Below are 15734 nucleotides of genomic sequence, written 5' to 3'. Positions count from 1 at the left end.
AACCATTTTATGGGCTCCATCTCCCTCCGCGTTCCCCAGGCCCATTGGCAACACCAAGCCTTCAGGCAGGCCCTTGCAAAAAATAGTGTCAAAATGGAGGCCAGTCTAATCTCCACAGGGATGATGTTCCAAAGGGAGGGAGATACCACAGAGAAGGTCCTTCTTCTGGGTCCCACCAAATGTACCTCCTTAAGAGAGGGGACTCTAAATAGTCAATTGCTGTATTGATTCACTGAAAACACAAAATTAATAAAGGGTTTCTGCTCATATGTTTAATGCTTTTAAAACAATTCCCATTATTTTTATTAACTTTTTTGTTAAACTTATAGACATGATAAGGTTTGGTTTCCTCCTTTTGCCTGCATCTTGATTGTATCACTTCTCTTCCAAATCTTTTGCACTATTCTTCCAATTCCAATTCAAGACAGAGAGGACCAGAGGTGGGATTCACTTACCTTTCCCTACCGGTTCACAAATGTGAGTGCATGTGCCTCATCTGCGCATGTGCATGGTCTTCTGCGAATATGCAGTCCTGGCACATCATGTCTTGATGGGTGAGCGAAGCCTCCCACAGCCGCTGCTACCGGTTCGGACTGGAGAGAACCAGAGAGAACCAGCTGAAACCCACCTCTGGAGAGGACCCTTCCATACAACCTCTAGCCTTGTTGCATGGCAGCTGCCAAGTGTCCCCACTCCAGAGCAACGTCTTCCCATGTCATACCGCTACTTCTTCTAGCTGGCAACCCATCCTCTCTTTCATTCACCTGTAACTCCGGTACCTTTTCTGGGGAGCAAAAAAAATGGCTTTAAGGCACCAATAGAAAACTGCACTTTTGGACAAGATCATCTTTACTGAATTTCTTCTGGCTTGGGTACTAACCTGATAGTTAACCTGGATACCTTGCATACCTCAAGCCACAATATGATGGCATCATCCCCCACCCCTTTGTTCAAGGACTACTGATTGAGATTGACCAAGATGGAGTTTTGCAGATAGAATTCTACTACCCTGTTTCCCTGAAAATAAGACCTCCTCAGATAATAAGCCCAATCGGGCTTTTGAGTGCATGCCCTAAAACCCTCCCCCCCAAAATAATCCCTCCCCAAAAATATTGCAACACAGCAGCAGCCATGAGGTGACCACGCTCACCGCCTTCTGCACCTCAAAAATAATAAGACCTCCCTGAAAATAAGGCCAAGCGCTTATTTCAGGATCAAAAGAAAATAAGACCCTGTCTTATTTTTTGGGGGGGGGGAACAGGTAGCCTAAAATGTCATACAACAAATCCTTCCAGCAGAATGTAGTTCTGGATTGGCTGCTAACACAAAATGGGACAGATAAATAACACTACTTAAAGGGAAAATTGGCAGAAATTCTTACAGGAATGAGGAACCTACAACCTTCCAAATGTTATAATGTCCCAATGTCTAGAATAACCTGTGTCTGATGTGGACTGTACAAGGCTAGACTACTATAAGAATAACAAGATTTTGATCCTTTGCAAATACATTTTCTGTAGTTAAACCCAATAGTACTTAAAAATATACCAACTGTACAACATGGGATAAAGCAGTTTAAGTAGTTCCAACCAAAATTCTGTATCCAAAAATCCCATTTTTTTTATTTGTGGTCAGTTACATCCTATTAGTTAACTGGGAAATGGTAACTAAGGTCCGTAAGATAGCATCGCAATGCACTTTGGAGTTTTGGGTTCAGGAGTTTATTCAAAGCAATAAGCACCAGTTGTTATTATTATTATATAGCTTACCAGCAGAGACAGAACAACCTTTTCCTTCTAAAGTTCTCTTGAATGGTGACTCAATTTTTTTTTCAGTAGCAATGCAAGCAGGAGGTTATGCCAACCTGCTTCAGCAATGACCATGCTGGGAGGCTGCTGGGAACTATGGTTTGGCAGCGTCTGCAGGATTTTCCATTCTTGCTCCATTAGTTAGAAAATAGTGATAAAAGTAACCAAATGGCATTTTTCTTTATATCAGTAAAGATGCCTGATAGGACAAAAATGATCAAACAGGAGTAAAGCCAGGTAGAAATGGAGGAAATCTCATTATCAGAGGAAAGGAGGGAAGGGAGTTTAAAGGAAATGGCAGATGTTGCAGAAAAGAGCAGCATGAATTGTAAATATGGGCAGCATTATAATATGCTTGTCAAGAAACAGTACAAAAAGGCAATGTGCTCAGAGAGCTGAATCTTCTCTCAAAGTGTATTTAATATTTAAACAGAAGATAGCAGCAGGTGAGATTGATAAAAACTAGGCTGGATCAATCCAAAAGCTTACATAGTCTAGCACTGAGAACCCACAAACAGTATTTCCGACTGAGTGTTAGAAACCACAATTAGTTCATACATCACAACAGTTAGTATACTTCCTCTGAAAGTAGAAACGACATATATCCATCTGTTGTGGTCCAGCAGGATCTGTTTGAGCTGCTGACAGACTCGGATAGAGAGGAACCATATGAGTCTGCCCTGGACGATGTGGAGGACCCTGTGCAGGGTTCAGATTCAGAGCAGGGACCAGAGAGGCTGGTTGGCCACCAGGAGGCAACTGAGGCATGGAGCAGTGGGGAGGATCAAAGGCAGTTTGTCCCTGTTGCTAGATTGAGAAGGGCTGAGAAACAGAAGCAGCAACTCCGTAGGCAGATTCACAGAAGATGATTAAGCACAGGTGGTTGTGGATTGGCCCCTCCCAAGAGAGATTATAGGTGAGTCGTTGGGAGGGGACATTTGCAGGAAACAACCATTCAAATTATTAGTTAAGAAAATCTATGTATTCTAGACGTGTCTGCTCGTTGGGACTATCTGCGGTGCTTCATTTGACTTATCTGGGTTGTTTTCTTGAACGTGAGTTGTCTGGGCCCTCAGCCAAAGGATTTGTTATCTCAGTAATTAAATAGTGGCAAACAGCCAAGTCTGTGTTCTGCTTTACTCACAGGCGTGGAGAGGGGGGTTAGAACACCTATCATGGTTGTTACAACATGTAAAAACCATTTTGCTGCCCTTCAACTCCACATGTTTGCTTACCCCCTGCTAACCCTGTCCAAATTGGTGGCTGTCACTTCATCCTGTCATAGCACATTGTATTGTTTTAACTCTGCATTTTGTAGAAAATGTTGTCTTCAGGTAACAAATAGAATTGGGACCAGAAACTCTGTTGCTATGAAGTGTGGTTATAAAATGAAAAATCATGTGACTGCACAGACCTAGCAGAGGCCATTCTGTATTTCTGTAGTCATTAAGCAAACCACATACACACAAGTCATTAAATGTGACATTATATGACCTTGAGTTGTGACTTCCTACTGGCTTTCCCACTGATGTTGTTTATTGAAAGGTGGCAGTGATGTCACAATTGGAAATCCTGTCATTGTGGGATGCAATGGCCCTTGTAAGGGTGTGCCAGCTACCAAGTGCCCAAATTATGATCATATGACTACAAGGCACACTGCAGCAGCCTCGACTTTGAGGACCAGTCGCAAATCTCCCCATTCAGGACCACTGTAATTTTGAACAGTTGATGAACAAGTAATCACTAAGTGAGGTCAACCTATAGTTCCTTTCATCTATTCTCCAAAGCATCTTAAGGCAGAACAAGAAGCAACTTATAGATAGAAACTTATCAAGGAAAGACACAACCTAAAACTAAGGAGAACTTTCTTGACAGAACAATTAATCGGTGAAATTAATCCACTGTCAGAAGTCGTGGGTGCTTCCTCACTGCAGGTTCTTAAGAAGAGATTGGACAAATATTTGTCCAGAATTGTATAGGGGATCTTCTAGACCAACCCCTTGGGTTGGACTAGAAGACCTCCAATGTCCTTGCCAACTCTGTTATTCTCTTATTCATCGGTCCTGAATCTTTCACAGCAGTCCTGAACACTCTGGTCCTGTTGTCTTTCTCTTAACCAATATTGTTCCCAAGTTAAAATCCTCCCTGTAGAAGAATTGGTACAATCCCTTATTAAATTGGTGGCCATTTTCTTCACTTTTTAAAAGTTTTATAAAGAAATGTAGTAAGAAAAATAATTGCACGAAGGGGGAGAATTGCATACATTGAATTTCTGTCTGTTATGCAGCTCTTAAAGCCTGTGTCTTTTCCTTTCTCTCCAAAATTACCCCAACATTGAGGAATAGAGCACATTATGCTTTCATCCTCCTACAACAGAACTTGTCATCCTTCGCATCCTGTCTGTAACTCTGGGCATATGACAAGTCTAATCTTCAGCATTTTGAATCAGAAGAAGGGGGAGGAATGAATGTTCAGGTCAAACAGATCCCAAGCAGTGCTAGGAAAAAAAATAATGTATTCACAATAACATTTCAACATGCCTCACACATTTCAAGTTCTGCATAGGAAGTTCTTCAAAAGAAGCAACGCCTACTCCCCCAAACGTCTTCCTGTCATATCTTTTCTGTGACAAAGAAAGTTGTGATCTCCTTTGAAAGAACAATCACCCGAAGAAAAGAAACTTTCTGTGAAGGGAAATAAGGAGATGCAGAGAGCTTAAATCCAATCCAATTTAGGATTCACTTTGCAAGGCAGAACTCTATCCTGGCAGATTTGTGTCTGGATTTTTAATAAATTTATTGTTGTTGTTAGTTGCAAAGTCGTGTCTGACCCATCGCGACCCCATGGACAATGTTCCTCCAGGACTTCCTGTCCTCTACCATCCTCTAGAGTCCATTTAAGCTCACACCAACTGCTTCGGTGACTCCATCCACCCACCTCATTCTCTGTTGTCCTCTTCTTCTTTTGTCCCCTCAATCTTTCCTAGCATTAGGCTCTTCTCCAGTGAGTCCTTCCTTCTCTATCCAGACATAAATTAACTGATGCATTTAGGTTTTCTTCATTTTGAGAATGGATAAAGCTGTAGATTCTTGATTTTTGTCCTTTTACAGCAAAATTATAATCTACCTCACAACAATGTAGGGCTCTTTGCAGCTGCTTTTTCTTTCTTGCAAGTCCCATGGTCTGTCCAGGAAATGCTAAAAGGTAGAGACAGGGTTGGTCAGAGGCATCTATAAGTAACCATGATGAGACTCGCAAATGATAAAAGAGGCACCATGATGTCACAACATCAGTTCTACCCTTCCATACATGTGCTGCAAGGTCTGTGAAAGTCTTGAATGCTGCTCTGAATGATGCAGTTTGGCTATTGGAAAGACAGCAAATGTGGCCATCCTCTATTTTTTTTTTCAAAAGTGTAGCTGCTATATTTGCAACACCAAATTCTGGTTGTAAAAATTGAGGGTGTTTGGTCTAGTGGTGATGATACTGGCCTAAAAACCAGGAGACTGAGTTCTAGCATGAAAACCAGCTGGGTGACCTTGGGCAAGTGACTCTCTCTTGACCAAACTCACCTCTCAAGGGGTCTTATGTTGTTATGGGAAGGGGGGATATGAGGAGGAAAAAGTATTAGGAATGTTTGCCACCTTGAGTGATTTATAAAGATAATAAAGGCAGGATAAAAATCTAATAAATAAATAAACAGCCTGATATAAATAGGACAGATTTTGATTAGGAACCTAAACGGTAAATGATTCAACATTGCCCATCTAGCTTCATTCTCATAAGAATCAAAGCAGTGATCTAAGTTGAGTACCTGTGTGAACAAACTAGGAAGCAAATGGGGTCAAGATATCAATTAGACAGCAATGTTTATTTGGAGTATATTTCAAGATACTTGAATTTTAGCTTCAAATGCAAAGCTTAGGAACGGGATGAAGGAAAGGGATGGAAAACAATCACACTAGCTAAAAACTGGCCTCTAGAAAAACTCAGCTAAGCCTACCAGGTAATATTCTTAATGTTTTTTAATCAACAGAACAGGGATAAAGGTAATTAAGGCTGCAGTCTCTTGCATTTACCAGCCAGAAAATCTTGCTTTATTCACGGGAGTTACTTCTGGGTATAAAATTACACTGTAAATTCTATAAATAGCAATAGTCATTGAAGCATAGTACTAAGTATGTCTAATCAGAAGCACATCCTATTACATTCAGTCATAACTAGGCAAGGAATAGTGCCAGTATATAGACCAGAGATTCTGACAGAGATGATGGATTGCAGATTTTTCTCAACAAACAAATGGTCCATTAATATAAGAAGCCTTGCTTTCCTGTGCGGTTTCTGAAACATTTTATTTTAAATTGTTTTAATTGTATATGTGGTTGTTGTAAGCCACCAATATTTTTTCGGAATGACAGGTCATAATAAGTTAAGATAATAATAATCCTAATATTTTTAAGTAGCTGTTTTTAAAAGAAGAAAATTAGATGCCCATGCTCCAGTTCTTTTAATAAAACCATTTAAGAATGAAAAGTTATGCTAATATTTTGCAAGCAATATCACATAACATTGTTATTCTCATTGTTGAGAAATTACTTTTAACATAAATTAATATTTCAAATTAGTATGTTTAATTGGATATAGTTTATCTAAACACTATCTTTTTATGCAAAGCCATAAATTAGGTCTGAACTGCCCCCTATTAATGTATTTAATGTATTTCTAGGATGAAATTAGTTGTTATTTTGCTCCTCACAGTGATTTAACAATGTTGTGCAAGTGTAGAAGAGGCGTACTTATTGAGCCAATATTGCCTGGAAATCATTCAGCTACAGTATTCATACTGATAGTCCTCAACTTACAACCACAAATGAGTCCAAAATTTCCAATGCAAAGCAAAACAATTGTTAAGTGAGTTTTGCCCCATTTTATGATCTTTCTTGCCACAGTTGTTAAGTTAACCACTGCAGTTCTTAAGTTAGTCACATGATTGTTAAGTGAATCTGGCTTCCCCGTTGACTTTGCTTGTTGGAGAGTCACAAAAGATGATCATATGGCCCCGGGACATGCAACCCTCATAAATAAGTGCCAGTTGCCAACCATCCAAATTCTGATCATGTGACCAATGGGATGCTGCAATGGGTGTAAATGTAAACAAACAGTCATGAATCACCTTTTTCAGTGCCGTCCCTAAACAGTCCCTAAACAAATGGTTGTAAATTGTTGATTGCCTGTATCTGATAAGATAGAGAAAAGTGGGTGCTAATAAAATCACAATGATAGCAACATCACTAAGAGCTAATGCAAAGAACCAGTCTATTGTCATTGTAGCAAACCTATAGCAGTTTCTCTCTCTCTACCTCCCTCTCCCTCCCTCCTTCTCCCTCTCCCTCCCCCCTCTCTCTCTGTATATTAATAGACTTTTCTGTGTACACATAATTATCTGCTTGTATTAGAGAGCTTACTTTAATATTATCTAAGTTTCCACTGTGCTTTTTAAGTTAAATGAGAAAACACATGATCATTCATCTTTCAGTTCCCCCCTTCTGACTCAATTCCTGATCCAGTTATTCAGACCATATCGGAAACTCAGGCATGAAATAAGTTTGCAACAGGCAAAAATTGAAGAGTGGGGTTTTTTCCCCCAGAGTTGATAGTTTTGCAAAAACATTGATTGTTTACATGCGCTGGAAATTGGAAGAAAGAGAGTTTTTTGGTCTTGATCAAGAGCTTTCTTTCGTTAGCAGTTGGATCTTAGACAGCACTGCTGGCTTCGTATTTTAATATTTGATGCATGGATGGCTTGATCAGAGCCTCACATCCATGTCTACTAAAATAAAGCAACTTCTTTATTTCTTCTGTTTCAGCTCAAGAAGAATGGACCATAAGTCGTCCCAGCCTAAAAGCTCCAACTCCCAGGTCAACCAGAGGGAGTTACAGGGAACACCCCTATGGTAGATATTGAAAGATATTCTCCACATCTGTGACCTCAACTTAAAGACAATTAAGAACCCGTGGTCTCCACATAAATGGCAACAAGACAAGTAATAGCCCATTTTTTTTTCTATCCTAGGAATTACTGCTTATGATTACCTGTATACTACTTATGTTTCCAGAATGGAGTGAAACTGGCATTAGTATTATTTTTAGGACATGGACTTTAAAAGACTGTTGGCAGTTGTTGACTAAACCTTTCAGCAAGATGATGTTGTCTTGGTTGTTCTTCCTCACTGTTGTGTGTAATTTTAAAGCAAAACAGGAAAAACAAAACAAAAAAAAAGAAGCATGAAGCTGCATCTCTTATGCCCTGTCCCCACACTAAGGTTGAGTTTTTATTTAGGGTTGCTTAAAAAAATGTAATATGACCTTTTTTTTTGAACCAGATGATAATCGAGATGTAGATAAGCTGTTTTAACCTGTCTTTTAATATATGTTAGTTAGATTTAAAATGCTTAATATTAAGTTTGTAAATTTCATTTTAAATGCTGTTTTAACGGGATTTGACAACAAGCTGCTACTGTATGGATGTAGCTAACTGAATTTGTCCAGTGTTTTAATCTGTATTTGTTTTGTTTTTTATTATTTTTTTAAATCACATAAAGTTCCATGTGTAAGCTTCTCTAAATAGGAAACATAATTTTGTCAAATATGTTTGCCATAACTTGTCAATAAAGCTGAAAACTTTTGTAACAAACTAAATTTGGAATTACGTGTGTTTAGCTTTAAATGCCTGCTTGATTTCTTCTTCAAGAGATGCCTAAATATGTTTTTGATATAAACCCTTTCTTTTACAAAAACAAAATCTCTATATAAATGAACCCAATTTTGTTTTAAGACGATGTGCAAGACTTTAAAAAAATTGTATTAATAGCTTATGGTTGTTAAATAATTTAAAAGCTAACCAACTAAACTGTGACATGGCTCATGACTAGAAGACACTAATGTATATAACATGTTAATGGGGAAAAAAGTCGTGGCTCTAGAAGAATAAATGGATTTTTAAACTCTCCTCTTAAGTTTGATCTTGCTAAACACACGCTCTGATTGATTCGTTTGTATTAGCCTGTCTCTCGTGAGAATGTAATGGAGTTTAAAGAGGTAAGATTATTGCTTACCAGTGTCAGACTGTCTAAATGCTAGATCTTCAACCGCTGAGTTTCCCCATACATTAAATATCCCATTCAACATGTAAGCATTGCATAGACTCACCTTCTTGTTTTCACTCTGAGGAGTGTGTCGGCTGCATTTGCGGAGTTCTCTAATAACTTGTCTTGACAGTCCAATCATCAGTGTCACTGCCCAGTTGTTGCTATTCAACTTCAAAAACTCTATTTGTAATTTTCAGTGCTAATTATCACCTCCCTTGAAGGCAGTTTATAGAGGGCTGTTATTTCTTTTGTGAATATCAGACTTGATGGCTGATGATTATTAACGAAATATGTCGCAGGACTCAAAGGATGACTAAACGTTAAACAGGTAACAATAATAGTAACTGTAATTTTGAGTTTGCAACAGCAATGTTAAATATTCCAAGTGATTAAGTTACTGATAGTTAAAAAAGTAAACCTGCCAAAACTTAACAAATAGGCATTATAGGCTATTAAAACAGCTAATTAACATTAACTAGTGGCAACAAAATTATGTTACAATATATAACCCTTGAGGCAATAAACAGAACTAAAATTAACAATAATAGTAATGCAACTCTTGCTAACAGTGAATATATAACCTACATTTCTATGACAAAAAGGAAGAATTTTATTGTAGGCAATCTTAAATGCAATTTTTTTATTTCCAGTGGCTTTTTGTCAATGTAATTGGTTTACTTTTTTGATGAGAGCAGAGAAAAGCTGGTGGCTGTTCAATTTGTGAGCCCATGTAAGATTTTTTGCAGCTGGAGTTGCATGCTAACTTTCTTGACTAGTCTCTCAAACATGCATTTTCTCTGTTGATTCAGCTGTGTACTTATTGATGTGGGCTTGGTTAGGTTGGCATCTGTCACACTGAATGTTCTGTCTCACTGTTTCAGGGATCTGAACATACTGGACAGGAAACTAGAAGACTGTTACATAATGCCCAGGTAAGCAAGAAATACAGTCGATCAATGAAAACAGATGCTTTTCTGATAGAAGGTAATATTTGCAATCAGGATTGAACTGTGAGATCCTTGGTGCTCCCCGAGCTTAATGTTTTCCTTGCAGACATTTCATTATCCAGCTAGGTAACCTCATCAGTGCCGACTGACAATGTTACCTATTGGGTAGTGAGAGGTCTGCAAGAAAACCATCAAGCTCAGAGAACACCAGGGACCCAACAGATTCCTTACTTCTAGTAATTGTGAGGATTGTGTTGACTTCATGAAAATACTGCCATTGTTGCAAAACAATTTCAGTTTATTCCAATTCCAAGGTTGCAGTTTTATCCATTCTTTCTTCGATGTCCCCCACATTGACCAAAGTGGGATTTCTTTTTAGTGTAAACATGATCAGTTTGCAATGTAAACTTGAATCCTCATCTATCAAAACTGATAGCCTCCAAGATGTGATACAAGCTAAAATTATTCTAAAAAGAAAAGATACAGAAGTATGTGGTGTTAGTTTTTGTGCTTGTCTATCTAGTAAGCTATTTCTGGTGCCCAAGAAGCCACAGAATGGTTATTATGTGTTGAGTTATTTTTCTTTTAAAGATTGGAACATTTCTTTTCAAAATCAACATATGTATTTTTTTTTTGTAAATACACTATCCATTAAGACAGAAAGACATAACTGATTTTCAAAATGCAATCTATGACTTTCAGGATTGAGTGGGTCAGCCTGTAATTGTGTTAGATTTTATTTTATATAAGATAGATTTCTTTCATGTATTGATTCATCTTCTTCCACTTTGCAGGTGAAGCCATCTCAGGTTGGCAAGGTACCAGCTTTTGAACTAGGAGAATTGATTGCTTTCTCACACCTGCTGACAGATTTTATATTCAGATACAACTTTTTGTGCATGTTTTGTTCTAGAAGTCAAAGGGCCAAGAGGAGCTTTCAGATTTTCTTATACCTTCTTCTCATAATTGTTCTTGGAGGAAAAAAATGGAATAATATAGCTATATAGAATTATTACAGTACACAATTCTGCAAAATGTCAATAACTAGAAGCTCTGTTTATCACAAAAGACAGACGTGTATAGATATTTTTGAGTCATTTTGAGGCCACGCATTGACAGCTAACGTTAACATTGCTGAAATTCACAAAGAGAATGTGTTTTCCACAGTTCATGATTCAGCTATAAGTAACCATATTATGGGCCCTAGGGTAAGTGTTCATACTGATATAATGACTACATACATATTTCTAGCAAAAGAATGGTCTAAATTTTAAGCAATTTCAAATTTTCACCCTTTGGCAATTCTTCCCATATTACCCAAGTGGTTGAAGAAGCTCTTTTCATAATTGAATCCTTTGTATGTGGCAGAGGATTCTAGAACATGCTAGATTGCCTTGGAATTTACTTTACATAGATGTCCAGCCAAGCCAGTTGCATCTTATCTTAGCTCTGCATGAAAGGAGAAGCTATCTAGCAGTGGAAAAATAACAGCAGTAGAAAAACATCTACTATTCATTTCTTTCACTTCTTTGTACACAGTTTGAAATAGCCACAAACCAAACCAATATATGTCTTGGTTTACTACAGCATCAACCACAAAATGCCATATTAATGCTCTGATCTCCACTCTGGACTCAAGTGTATGTTTTTTTTTTCCTCACTTAGACATTATTTAATACCAACATGGGTTATGTTGTGAATACAAATGAGATATATTACAAATGCAAAGCATAACCCAGTAAGACATTACACCTGGCAGTACAAAAAGACATTTTCTTCTGCTTCCCCAAGAAAAGCACAACCTTTTTCTCTGCTTAAAAGCATTGGTTGTGCATTTATGCCATTTGGACTTCTGGTCTATTCATAACTGTTTCACTGTTTGGCCCTTGGAGATCATAGAGTTTCTACCCCCGCCCCCAACTTCCTTAAGAACTACATTTACAAGATTTTGTTTTTTCCAAACATAGAGATCTGAACTTTATTTCAAAGCTTTGGAAATTGTCTACCCTGAAACCATTATCTTATTCTAGAGAGCTGGCAATGGGACAAACCCCAAAGTCTATTTGGTTGCTAAACTTCAGCTATCTGGCCCAAGTCATGTGGTGCAATTTTACTGCTCAGAGAAAAATCATCTAGCCTTCTAAATTGACTGGACGAAGGACCATCTGCAAATAGTTGTCAGATGGATATAATTCTGCAGTGGATCAATGATTGCAATTCCAATATTAACAAAGCATTAGTTGTGGTTATAATTGGAGATCCTTTTAAAACGCATACCAAGAAATAGTTTAGCAAATACTTTGTTAAAGGAGACTCTTTCGCATCTGATATTCACTGACTTACTATCTCATTTCATTCATAGGGTCATTGTTGTTTCCAGGGAACTACATGAACCTTGGAATGGACTTTGGGTTATACAAACCACATATTTAACAAGAACAAAGAAGAAAGCAAGGTAGGGCAGAAGACAACATTTCAATAAGGATTAGATTGACTCACTTTTTGTCAGGGTAACTATTTTTGAGTTGGGACTCAAATCAGATTATTGAGTATACAGCACAGGTGGTATTCATCAGGTAGTGGAAATTTTGAGTAGTTTGGAGAATTGGTAAATACCACCTCTGAGTGGCCCCGCCCCCATCTATTCTCTACCTCCTGAGTCCCAGATGATCAGGAGGAAATGGGGATTTTGCATAGCCTTCCCCTGGAGTGGGGTGGGAATGGAGATTTTAGAGTATCCTTCCCCTGCCATGCCCACCAAGCCACGCCCACAGAATCAGTAATAAAAAAAATTGAATCCCACCACTGTTATACAGTATGCATTGAAATTGCTGATTTTGAGTTTTTGGGCAGTGTAATTTATAAACATACAGTATACCCATATACACATTGTTTGTATATCTGAGCACTGCTTTGAGACCTTTAGAAAATTTCTGAAGAGATTTTCAAAGCAAAATACTGTACATTTGAAAAAAATGAAAAATAAGTCTTCAGATATTTTTTTTTTATATTTAAAAGTAACTTTCTTAAAAGAGGGGAAAGAACTATCTAGGTTATGAGAATTTAATGTGATTTTTCAATTGTTATCTTGCTATGCCCCACCCACATCAAAATAGCATCTTATTTGTATTTTATGAGACCCAGTTTAAATTGAAACGTGAGAAGATTAATTTGGATATCAATGGCTCAGTTTCTTAAAAGCTTCTAGTGCCTCAGAAAACTACCCACCATGAAACTGCTGTATCAATAAGCTTTCTTCCAGTGCAAAATCCATTGCATTTTCCTAACATAAATATATATTTTGAACAATTAGTCTTAAAATGTCTCATTAAAATATGTGGTTAAGAGCTGATTGCCCATATTGCCCCTGTCATGGTCTGATCACTCATCTCTCTGGCTGAACTTCCCTGGCGCAACCTCCCACCGCGAGGAGGCGGAACCAGACTGTCTAAGCTGGTACCGCCCCAGGCACCTGATGGAACCGGATAGATTCCAGACGGAGCTTGGGCCAATACCTATAGCCCTGACCCGCTCCCGGTCGGAGGACCTAGCGGCCGCCTGGAATAGGGCGGCGGCTGGGGCCTTGGACCGGGTTGCGCCTTTGCGACGTCTCCTGCGGCAGCGATCCACCCGGGCTCCTTGGTTTACCGAGGAGCTGAGGGTGATGAAACGCCACAGGAGACGTCTAGAGAGCAGGTGGAGGTCCTCACGCTCCGAATCTGATCGAGCACAGGTAAGAGCCTACTTGCGGACTTACCTTGTGGCATTAAGGGCGGCCAAACGTAGACATTGTGCCGCCCTTATTGCGTCCGCCGATAACCGCCCTGCCACCCTGTTTCGGGTGACCCGCTCCCTCCTATCACAGAGGACACGGGGGGCACCCCTGCAGGGAAGAGCAGAGGAGTTTGGGGAATATCTGCAGGACAAAGTTGCTCAGATCCGGAGCGGATGGGCCCCCTTCAGTGGTCCGGACGAGCCGTCAACAGCGAGTCTTGTGAGACCACTCTGGGAGGAGTTTGACTCTGTTGCCCCCGAGGATTTGGACAGGTTACGTGGACGGCTGCGACCCACCACATGTTCAATGGACCCGTGTCCCTCCTGGCTGGTACTGGCATCCTGGGAGACGACACGAGGCTGGTTTCTGGGCCTGGTGAATGCGTCGTTGGGTGAGGGATCCTTGCCAACCGCCTTGAAAGAGGCGGTGGTGAGGCCCCTGCTCAAGAAGCCTTCACTGGACCCAACGGAACTAGCTAATTACCGTCCAGTCTCCAACCTTCCCTTTTTGGCGAAGGTTGTTGAGAATGTGGTGGCGCAGCAATTTCCGCGACACCTCGACGAATCCGAATATCTAGACTCACGCCAGTCCGGTTTCCGACCCGGGCACAGCACGGAGACAGCCTTGGTCGCGTTGGTTGATGATCTCTGGAGGGCCAGAGATAGAGGTTGTTCCTCTATCCTGGTCCTATTAGACCTCTCAGCGGCTTTTGATACCATCGACCATGGTATCCTATTGTGCCGGCTGGGGGGGATGGGAGTCGGAGGCACCGTTCTACGGTGGTTCAGCTCCTACCTCTCTGACCGGACGCAATGTGTGTTGACAGGGGGGCAGAGGTCGACCCTGAGGCCACTCTCTTGTGGGGTGCCGCAGGGGTCGGTCCTCTCGCCCCTCCTGTTCAACGCATATGTGAAGCCGCTTGGGGAGATCATCCGTGGTTTTGGGGTTGAATACCATCTGTACACTGATGATACGCAGCTGTACATCTCAACCCCAAACCACCCCAACGAGGCTGTCGAAGTGATGTCCCGGTGTTTGGAAGCCGTCGGGGTCTGGATGGGGGACAACAGACTCAAACTCAACCCCTCCAAGACTGAGTGGCTGTGGCTACCGGCACCCCGGTTCAGCCAGCTAACTCCATTGCTGGCCATAGGGGGTGAACAACTCCCCCCTGTGGAGCGGGCACGCAATTTGGGCGTCCTCCTAGATGCCCGGCTGTCTATGGATGACCATGTGGCAGCCGTGGCAAGGGGGGCGTTCCACCAGGTTCGCCTGGTGCGTCAATTGCGCCCCCTACTGGACCGGGATGCCCTATGCACGGTCACTCATGCGCTGGTGACGTGTCGCCTGGACTACTGCAATGCCCTCTACATGGGGCTTCCCTTGGGACGCGTCCGAAGACTGCAGCTAGTCCAGAACGCAGCCTCGCGGGTGATTATGGGGAGCTCAAGATACTCCCATGTGACACCTCTCCTGCGTGAGCTGCACTGGCTACCTGTGGTTTTTCGGGTGCGTTTCAAGGTATTGATTACCATCTTTAAAGCACTCCATGGCACAGGACCCAGTTACCTGCGGGATCGTATCCTCCCGCACACATCCCTACGACCAATCCGCTCTCACAGGGAGGGACTACTACTGGTGCCGTCCACTAGGCAGTGCCAGCGGGCGACGCCTAGGGGTAGGACCTTCTCTGTGATGGGCCCAGCCCTCTGGAATGACCTCCCCCCCGACATTAGAACTACCACTGACTTCCATTCCTTCCGTCAAAAATTAAAGACTCACCTGTTTCGATTAGCTGGCCTGGCACATTCTTAGTTTTTACCTCCCGGTGGATATATTTTAATGGGTAATTTTGGGTAATATTTTAACTCCTGGGTTATTAGAGTTTTTAATGTACTATATTTATTATTCTATATACAGTCTTGCAACCTCCTCCACCTACGTATTTAATTATTTAACTGTTTTATGTATGTATTTTATAACGCATTTTAGTGACTGTACACCGCCCCGAGTCCCTTTCAGGAGAGGGGGCGGTCTATAAATACGAATAATAAAA

The 15734-nt window shown here is 40.8% G+C and overlaps 1 protein-coding gene across 10 annotated transcripts in view; it reads left to right on the top strand.

Annotated features, from left to right (window-relative positions):
• KHDRBS2 (KH RNA binding domain containing, signal transduction associated 2) overlaps positions 1-15734 on the top strand; it is a 450741-nt gene that overhangs the window by 399933 nt on the left and 35074 nt on the right. For 7 of the 10 annotated variants that reach the window (XR_014174494.1, XR_014174495.1, XR_014174496.1 and 4 more), the window contains 4 exons: positions 7676-7852; positions 9838-9888; positions 10698-10721; positions 12266-12358. Coding sequence is in view for 1 of the 10 variants with exons in the window: in XM_081942586.1 (XP_081798712.1) it covers positions 7676-7773 (98 nt within the window). In the remaining 9 variants the exon portion in view is untranslated. Of the gene's footprint in view, positions 1-7675; positions 8793-9153; positions 9285-9837; positions 9889-10009; positions 10722-12265; positions 12359-15734 lie in introns of those variants that run through there. The other 3 variants (XR_014174497.1, XR_014174493.1, XM_081942586.1) reach the window with 3 other exon arrangements.

This window comes from Natrix helvetica (genome assembly GCF_964273705.1).
Source record: "Natrix helvetica genome assembly, chromosome: 2".
Lineage (NCBI taxonomy): Eukaryota > Metazoa > Chordata > Lepidosauria > Squamata > Natricidae > Natrix > Natrix helvetica.
The sequence above is the reverse complement of the archived record's forward strand: the minus strand, read 5'-3'. Positions and strand labels throughout refer to the sequence as shown.